Source organism: Eubalaena glacialis, chromosome 3 (genome assembly GCF_028564815.1).
Source record: "Eubalaena glacialis isolate mEubGla1 chromosome 3, mEubGla1.1.hap2.+ XY, whole genome shotgun sequence".
Classification (NCBI taxonomy): Eukaryota; Metazoa; Chordata; class Mammalia; order Artiodactyla; family Balaenidae; genus Eubalaena; species Eubalaena glacialis.
The window spans coordinates 150,954,364-150,964,357 of NC_083718.1; the positions used below are offsets into that span (position 1 = coordinate 150,954,364).

The 9,994-nt window shown below is 39.7% G+C and overlaps 1 protein-coding gene across 1 annotated transcript in view; it reads right to left on the minus strand.

Annotated features, from left to right (window-relative positions):
* Positions 1 to 8,135, minus strand: part of ZYG11B (zyg-11 family member B, cell cycle regulator) — a 73,684-nt gene extending 65,549 nt beyond the window's left edge. Inside the window, exon 1 of the mRNA XM_061186587.1 lies at positions 7,977 to 8,135. Within this exon, the coding sequence (XP_061042570.1) occupies positions 7,977 to 8,006 (30 nt within the window). The 5' untranslated portion in view covers positions 8,007 to 8,135. The remainder of the gene's footprint in view (positions 1 to 7,976) is intronic.
* Positions 8,136 to 9,994: the final 1,859 nt, after the last annotated feature.

The window sequence follows — 9,994 nt, forward strand, 5'->3', positions numbered from 1 at the left end:
CTTTTTCCCCTCAGGGGACCTGTACAGAGTGTTCACCTTTTTTTCCCCTTTTTCATGACTCACATCTCAGTTAACATCACCTTATGCACTTCTCTACAAAATACACACATTCTTTCATTGAACAAATATTTATTTACTTACTGTGTCTCATGCATTATGCCAAGTGCTTAAGACATGAAGCTGAAAAAATACAACTCTGTTCTTACCCTCAGAGAGCTCATAATCTGGAGAGAAAGCCAGCCTCCTTAACAAAAATACCACCACCACCGGGTAACTGCTGTAACCAAAGCACATACAATGTACAGGGGAGGCAAACAAGAAAGGAGGAACCCAAGGCTGCCTGAGGGTAAATGAAGGCTTCACAAGGAGGTAGAGTTTAAGGGGACACCTGAAGGTTAAATAATCAAAAAGGGCACAGCATTCTAGGATAAAGGAACAGTGTAAGCAAAACTAGAGGCACGATAAACAGCATGTGTGCTCAGTATTACTGAGCAGGAAATGCAATGACTTTTTCTCATAAAATTATTAGCTCATTAAAGAATTAGATCTTAAGAATCCTAGTATACTATGTAAAACTATTTGCTGAGCCCCCACTATGTGCTAGATGCTGCCAAGTACACAGGATACAGATCTTTGTAGACCCATTGCTGGCCATATGTACAGCTGCCACCTGAGTTGTGCAGTACAATCTGTGTGGCTGCAGCAGCGCTATAAGACCACTATAAACTAGCGGGGCCTAAACTGTAGGTTCCTTAAGCATAGTGAAGAGTCCACAAATTTACATGCATACCATGTATGCTCTGTCCACAATAATATCTTGAAATGTACACTTTCAGTGCACAGTAGATGCTGTTAGAATTAAGAGTGCAGTATCACTTTAAAATAATACTTAATTTCTACCAGCCTTTTGGTTTTTTCCCCCAATTGATGTAGTCTAAAAGCATATTCCCGTCACGTGTCTCAAGCTTTTCAATGTTAAAAAGGTATCTAAATGCTAAACACAGAATGCCACCAACATCTGATACTCTCCAAATGCTTTGTAGAAAGACAATTTGGCAATATGGGTCAAGAACTATAAAATTATATACACCCTTTGACATATTCAATAAATATGAATTACTTTTATAATGGAAACAATAGTACAAATATTTTAAATGCCTGAATTCAGTTTAGATTCCTACAGTCTCATAGAGTACAGGGAAGGTGTTTGAAATAGCACAGACTTAGGGGTTGGACAAACCTGTGCTTGAATCCTGTTCTGTCACTTATTAGGTATATGACTATAGGAAAGTCACTTGATTTCTCAAAGCCTCAGTTTTCTTAACTGTTCAATGAGAAAGCATCATCAACCTCATGGAACTGTAAAGATTAATTAGTACATCATCTAATACATTGTGTGCTCACTAAATGTTTGAGATCATGCTCTCTAAATAAATGTCCCAGCATTCAAGAATTTTGTTTTGGGCTTCCCTGGTGGCACAGTGGTTAAGAATCTGCCTGCCAACACAGGGTACACGAGTTCGATCCCTGGACCGGGAGGATCCCAAACACCGTGGAGCAACTAAGCCCGTGCGCCACAACTACTGACCCTGCGCTCCGGAGCCCGCATGCCACAACTACTGAAGCCCGTGCGCCTACAGCCTGTGCTCCACAAGAGAAGTCACCACAATGAGAAGGCTGCACACCACAACGAAGAGTAGCCCCCGCTTGCTGCAACTAGAGACAGCCCGTGCACAGCAACGAAGACCTAACACAGCCAAAAATAAAAAAACAAAAACAAAAAAAAGCTCTGTAAAAAGAAAGAGAATTTTGTTTTAACATTATTTTCCCATTTTAATTATTAGCATTAAAAATGTCTTTTATTCTACTGCAGATAATGACTATTTCTGCTACTTACTGGTTATATGTTTTTAAGGGTTAGCTTTAGAATCTATGCAAAAAGTAGTGTTCTAGCCAGCATTTCCTAATTCATGGATGATTCAATCATTAAATTCAACATTGATATCTATTTCATTTTGTATATTTAAAAATATTTTTTAATTGAAGTATAGTTGATTTACAATGTTGTACCACTCTCTGCTGTACAGCAAAGTAACTCAGTTATACACATGTAAACATCGATTTGTATATTTTTGACCATCTAATAAAATAATTATTTAAAATTTTCTCCTGTAAAAACAGAATAGTTGAGAGTATCCAAAAATTTATCCACTGAACATGTGTGAATTAGTAGAAATGAGAAAACTCACTCATCATATTATAGTCACTCAGTTGTTATAACTTCATCTGAACACAGAACAACACAGTAATTTTAAATTATTTTTATTCTTAGAATGAACTGTTGGTTAAAGACAGGAAACACAAGCTGCACTGATGATGAAATAAGAGTAAATGAGTGCATTTATCTTATCAGGATTGTTAAATGGTACATCAAGATATCTCAGTATTTTTTTTTAAGTATTAAAAAAAGAAATGTGATGATAGTTATATCCAACCTGGATTTTCAATATTAGAAATAAACTATCCATACCTCCAATGTTTTATTTGTGGAGACAAGCTTGCAAGCAACAGCCTAGAACCATTCTTTTTATTTTGTCATTTAGAAACAAAACAGAAAAATTATAAAAACCTACTGATTTTTATTGATCCACCTCCTAGAGTAATGAAAATAAAAACAAAAGTAAACAAATGGGACCTAATTAAACTTAAAAGCTTTTGCACAGCAAAGGAAACCATAAACAAAACAAAAAGACAACCCACAGAATGGGAGAAAATATTTGCAAATGAAGCAACTGACAAGGGATTAATCTCCAAAATATACAAACAGCTCATGCAGCTCAATATCAAAAAAACAAACAACCCAATCAAAAAATGGGCAGAAGATCTAAATAGACATTTCTCCAAACAAGACATACAGACAACCAAAAAGCACATGAAAAGATGCTCAACATGTCTAATTATTAAAGAAATGCAAATCAAAACTACAATGAGGTATCACCTCACACCAGTCAGAACGACCATCATCAAAAAATCTACAAACAATAAATGCTTGTAAATGAGAGGGTGTGGAGAAAAGGGAACCCTCCTACACTGTTGGTGGGAATGTAAATTGGTGCAGCCACCATGGAGAACAGTAAGGAGGTTCCTTAAAAAACTAAAAATAGAGTTGCCATATGATCCAGCAATCCCACTCCTGGGCATATATCCAGAGAAAACCATAATTCAAAAAGATACATGCACCCCAATGTTCATTGCAGCACTATTTACAATAGCCAGAACATGGAAGCAACCTAAATGTCCACTGACGAAGGAATGGATAAAGAAGATGTGGTACATATATAAAATGGAATATTACTTAGCCGTAAAAAAGAATGAAATAATGCCATCTGCAGCAACATGGATGGACCTAGAGATTGTCATACTGAGTGAAGTAAGTCAGACAGAGAAAGACAAATATCGTATAATATCGCTTATAAGTAGAATCTTAAAAAACGGTACAAATGAACTTATTTACAAAAGAGAAATAGAGTCATAGCTGTAGAAAACAAACTTATGGTTACTAAGGGGGAAGCAGGGTAGGGGGTTGGGAGATTGGGGTTGACATATACACACTACTATATATAAAATAGATAACTAATAAGGACCTACTGTATAGCACAGGGAACTCTACTCAATACTCTGTAATGACCTATATGGGAAAAGAATTTTAAAAAGAGTGGATATATGTATGTATAACTGATTCACTTTGTTGTACACCAGAAACTAACACAACATTGTAAATCAACTATAGTCCAATAAAAATTAATTTTAAAAAACCCACTGATTTTTAAAGTACAAAAAAAGCAAGAATTCCTAATTTAAGGTTAAAAAGTCAGTTCTTATCTATTTTGATGCCATAAGCATAATTAATTTCAATCTACACTGTAATAGATATTCATTTAAAAATATGCTTTATCTTATGTTAATGTGTCATTTGTTGAACAGTAATGGCTGAAATTTGTTTTAAGGTATTTTGTTCAGTATATTATTAAATAACCTATATATATAATTCAAAAATAAAATATATATGTTAAATACATAAATATTAAAATTACTCCTTTCTCATATCACACAAAAACTATTTTAAAAAATTAAATAAGGTTGGGAAGTGCTAATTCTCCCTCTATATGACCTAACACATGACCTTTGGGAGACTTACTGTTTGTAAATTAAGGACTTTGGTATGGTAAATTTACCTTGTTTTCATATTCTCATAAATCCCTAAAGGCAGCATATATGAAAACCGAGGCCCAGAGAGCAAAATTGCAAAGCTGTTAGTGATTCTCTAACTCCTTAGTAATGCCTCTGTGGAAAATTCACTTAGCCAAAAAGTGGTGTGCCAGATCTTCCTATTTCATTTCCCTATACTCTCCTTCCTCCAATTTAAATCATCACCACCACCACGACAAGGTTAGGGTGAAAGTTTACGCACTTCCTTTTCACCCAGACTAGTGCAACAGCTCTTGCCACTCCAAATCATGTTTCATATTGATTTGGAGTGATCATCCTCAAAATCTCTTATGATAATTCCTTCACATCTTTCAAGGTACCCAAGGTTTTTACAATGAGGCCCAAACTCCTGAGCCTATGATTCAAGGTCCTCCATAATTTGACCCTAGGCTCACCTAGTCTTGCATCTTATCACACCCTTAATGCTAGAATCATACATTTCCCTGCATACATCCTTCAGTTTCAGCTTCTATGCTCAAGCTAGTCCCTTTGCCAAGAATGGCTTTCCTTTCCAAACTCTTACCCAATAAAACCCAGAAGTTAAAACTCCAATTCAAATGTCCCTTCTCAACAAAGCCTCCCTGACTTTTTCTGATCCTCCCCAAAGTCATCCATCCATTCAACAAATATTTATTAAGCACTTATTATGCACCAGGCACTAGGTAGGTGTTAAAGGTACAATATGAGCCAAACACAGTCTCTACCTTCAAAGAGCTAATACTTACCTCATTGGGTTGCTATGAGGATTAAATGAGATAAAATATGTAAAGCACTTAAAACAGGACCTATACACAGTCATGTTCAATAAATATTAGCTATTAGTGTTGCTGCCTAACCATACTATTTAAAATAGTTGCCATACACAAATAGATGTCACTTTATACCTTACCCTGATTCGTTTCTTCTTAGCATTTATAACTATTCTCATTATACATTTGTTTACTGTCTATCTTCCTTACCCCAAGGGACCATGTCTTTTTTTTTAAACCACTGTAACCACAATGCCTAGAACATTACCTGGCCCTCAGAAGCTAGTCAAAAGCCACTTCTGTATCAATGATTTTTATGGTCTGGGGGTAGAGACAGACATTAACCGAAAAGTCATAGCAAGAAATACAAAATTACAATTGATGTGTACTCTATGAAAGAGAGTTACATAATGGAGGTGTGTGACTTAGGGTTGTTTGGGAGTTTTTTCTGATGAGTAGGCAGGGCAGTTGGGGTTTCCCTGACTTCCTTGAGCTGAGAACTCCTGGATATGCAGGGTTAACAGGCAAGAGAGAGTACTATCACAGGTCATTCACATGTGCTATTTGTTCTATCTAGTTCTCCACAACACAACTCCTGTAATTTAATCCTTTAGGTTTCTTCCTGAAAGTAGGATCCTTTGGGAAGCCACCCCTAACTATTCAAAACACAACATAACAATGAAAATTTTGAAAAATATAAAATACGAAGCTTTATAATAATGTTTGGTTCTATTTATTGAGTGCCTACTACACCTGTTACACAAGGAAATTTTTTAAAGTAGCCTCTACGAATAATTCCTAGCTCATAATAAGCTAATATTTTGCCTTCTCTTCACCTCTCCCATACATATACTTTTACACTGTGTGTATGTGTTTTAACAAGTAAGGAAAAATCCAGTTAGTTGGAGACAAAGTCTAAACCATAACCATGTCTAATGTCTTTCTAGTCTCATTTCCTACTACACATCCTCATTCCTGCATTCTTCATGTCACATAAAGGTAATCCTGCTACCTACAATACATCCTAATTACTTTCTACTCACATGCACAACAAAGCATTCTTCCCCTACCCAAAATGATCTATATAAATCCTATTCACCTTTCAGGCCCAGCTCAAACGGCACTTTTGGATCCTAAATACCCAAAAAGGAGTTCATAACTCCCTCTGTACTCATACATTCATTCTCAGTGGGAAGGCTAACCCTTCCAAAAATCTAGCCATTTGGTGTATTTGATGGGACAGCTCTTTATTCTGAAAAGAAGATCATCACATCTTACTAAATTTCCTTTTTGCATCAAAAATAAGATTCTCAAACTCACTCTTTCTGTGTAGTCCACTAGTTGCCTCAGATTTCAGTTCAAGATTATATTTGTCAGATAGGAAAATGAGACCATAAAGTGAAATCATTCAAGCACCTACTTGGCCTGGGCACTGGTAATAACAGGAGTTAAGTAAGGCATAGTCACTGCCTAGAAGAACTCACATTTCAGGGGAAGAAACAGGTTAACATACAATGACAGTGTGATGAGTTGTGAATGTGAAGGGTTGTTGTGGAGGCAGACACGAGAATGACAACCTTAAAATGCAGAGGCAGTGAGTTAGGGAAAGTTCACCGATTAAATAACTTTATAATAAACCACTTTCCAAAAAAGCAGATGGGGAAAAAACAGAAATTAACTAACCACCTAGGAGAACATAATTATCAGGACTTCGTTTTGACTAGAATGTCTTATTCCTCCCAGAGATCAAAATTTAGATTGCTGCATATAATGGAGCAATGGGTTCATTAAATGAACTGCAAACCATGTGTAACCCAACTCAATGAAAAACCCACTGAAGCTTCAAACAGGCAAGAGAGAGAAACAGGAAGGAGAGAGAAAATTTGCAAATGTAAGGCTCTCCCAACTAAAAGCAGAGAGGGCAAAACAAATGAAGATAATACAAGGTTTTAAAGAGACTGTCACAATCTGACTGCCAAGCTGATTTTCGGTCTCCAGATGCTCTGGTCTCTGCCTCCAAACAAAAACCATTTGTTCTGAGTAATAGTAAAGCTTGTAAATAAATATTTTTAAATTTCCCAAACTGTACCTCTACATTAAAAGATACTCAAAAAAAACATTCATTTTAAAACATTTTAAGTTATTTCTGTCAAAAGGCTAGATATCTCATAAGGCCATAGTATGCATGCCGGCCCTCACCCCAAGCCTCACTCCATCACTCCAAAACACACTATCACTCAGGTTTTGCACTGACATTAGGTAATAAGGCTTGCAGGCTCTCTCCAACACCTCCTATCTCCCTCTTCCCTCTACAAAAAAGAAAAGGAAGAAGAAAGCCTGCGACCCCCTATCTGCCCGCCCTACAGCTCCAGGGAAGCAATCGTCCTCAAATTGTTCCTGCTTAGACCCTTGAATCCCGTAGAAGGAAATGGGGACAGCTGTGAGAGCGGGGAAGAGAGGACATCCGATAAGGGGGAGAGGAAATGTGGATGGTGGAGGACGAAAAGGAGAAAGGATACAGAGAGGAGAGGGCAGTGGAAATAAAATGGTGAAAGGGGGTAAGAAGCGAGAGCAAAGAGCAGGAGCGAAAAAGAGGGAGGAAAAAGAAGGACGGCGCAGACTTCCCGAAAGAGAGAACAAGGCAAAATGGTAGAGGAGAAAAGGAAGGTCGGGTTAAAGGACGAGGAGGAATAGGCAAAGGGGAACGCGAAAGAAGCTGTCACTGGGGGTGATTTTAAAAAAGGGTGTCACCGAGTGGAGAGAGATTAAGGGGGAGGAGGGTTGTCACCCCAGTAGGTGGCCGGGGACCAAGGGGAAGAAGGAGTCGGTCACCGAGGGGGAGGTAACAAGGTGGGGAGGTAAAGGCAGGAGCAGACGGGGCATCAGAGCTGGGGAGGGCAGGGCCGCGGGGTCCAGGGTGGCTGGCGGCTGCGGCTCAGGCAGGCCTCGCTCCCTCACCATGGCTGCGCCGGCCTGGTCCTCGGGCATGCAGCCTCTGTCCTGGGTTCCGCGGCGGGCCGGGCCTGAGCCCGCCCCCAGGCTGAACCTGCGCGGGGGCTCCAGGAGGCTCCGACGAACGGCGGCTCCGGGCTTGGCCCAGGCCTCGGCCTCCCTGCTTCACAAGCTGGAAGGACAGCAGCCGCAGCCGCAGCCCGACCCGGAGCACAGACTCCGCCCCCGAGGCCCCGCCCTCGCCCGCCAGCCGGAGCTTGCCCCGCCTCCTCTCTCTCACTGCGCAGACTCGGCGGAGGAGTCCCAACAATAACCCCCCCCAGCTGCCCCGCCCCCGATTTCTGGTTTCTCCCCCTCCCAAGCCCTTAAAGGAGCCACACTTACTCAAATAACTAGAGCTTATAAATAAGAGCTTTAAATATACGACGTAAAAATATATATATATATATACGACGTAACAGGAGATTAGAGCTGTCACTCCTTTCGGTCACCTATAGACCCCCGTGCTCTGGTTCATTGTCATTCATTCTTATTGTCATAATTCTTGGTGATTTCAGTTGTTTTAGATGATTCCTCCAATGCCCTAACTTCTCAGGTTTCTATCCTCTAGGGATCACCCTTGCCTCAGGCTCTCATTTCCTTGCTCTTACTTCAGGTCTTCACATTTCCAGTAACTGTAACTCCTCTATCATCTCAGTTTTAATCACCCAACTCTCCCACCTCAAACTCCTTCCTTTCTAGCTCACTTCCTCTAATACCCAACTCCAAAAATTCTTCAACTCCACCAAGACTCAGAATCCTACTACCTTTTCACTATTCTTCACACTATCCTATGTCCTCATTTCCTTTCATGAACAGCTTAGCTTCTATGTCCGTTATGAAAATCAGTCCTAGGTATTCACCTTCATTTCTCCAGTCCTTCTTTCCTTTCCCTAGTCCTTCTTTCCTTTCCCTGTACTCACCTGAGGAAACTGTAATCCTGTAGCGAAAGGGGGTAGAGTGGAGAAAAATGCAAAATCATACTCACTGGCCTCCACCTACATTTGATATCATTATCATCAAATAAACCCTTAATGCTTGACTATCCTACTACATTTCTCCAGTTTCATCACTCCCCTACCCCACTAGATAACTATTTCATATCTCTCTCTTCAAACTTCCAATACTTCTTTTTTTTTTTTAAATAAATTTATCTATTTTATTTATTTTTGGTTGCGTTGGGTCTTCGTTGCGGTGCGCGGGCTTCTCACTGCGGTGGCTTCTCTTGCTGCAGAGCACGGGCTCTAGGCACGCAGGCTTCAGTAGTTGTGACACGTGAGCTCAGTAGTTGTGGCTTGCGGGCTCTAGAGCACAGGCTCAGTAGTTGTGGTGCACGGGCTTAGTTGCTCCGTGGCATGTGGGATCTTCCCGGACCAGCGCTGGAACCTGTGTACTCAGCATTGGCAGGCAGATTCTTAACCACTGCACCACCAGGGAAGCCCCCAATACTTCTCACTTACCTGATGATTTCACTTCCAGTTTACTGTGAAATGAAGCAAACAAAAGAGAACGTCTATAAGTTCCCACCACCACTACCACCACCACGACTTGCAACCTACCTATAACTCTGCTCTGCTTGTAACTCTGCTCCTATACTCTGCCTTCCTTTCCTTACTATAAATGAACTATTTGCCTTTTAGCTAAGGTCAAACCCTCCTCAATTCTTCTCAAACTATCTGTGCAAAAGGACTTGTTTTCTCCCCGCAATTAGCCATAAACCTATATTTTTGTAAAATGCAATAAAAATTACTAGAAAATTAAATTTAAAAAGACATACAAAATGCAAGCCCAAGTATAGATATAGATATAGATATAGTTTTTTACCCTCCTAACCATTCTTAAGTGTACAGTTCAGTGGCATTAACTACATTCACATTGTTGTGCTACCGTAACCACCATCCAGCTCCAGAGCTCTTGTCATCCTGCAAAACTGAAACTCTGTATCCATTAAACAATAACTCTTCATTCCCTCCTCTCCCCAGATC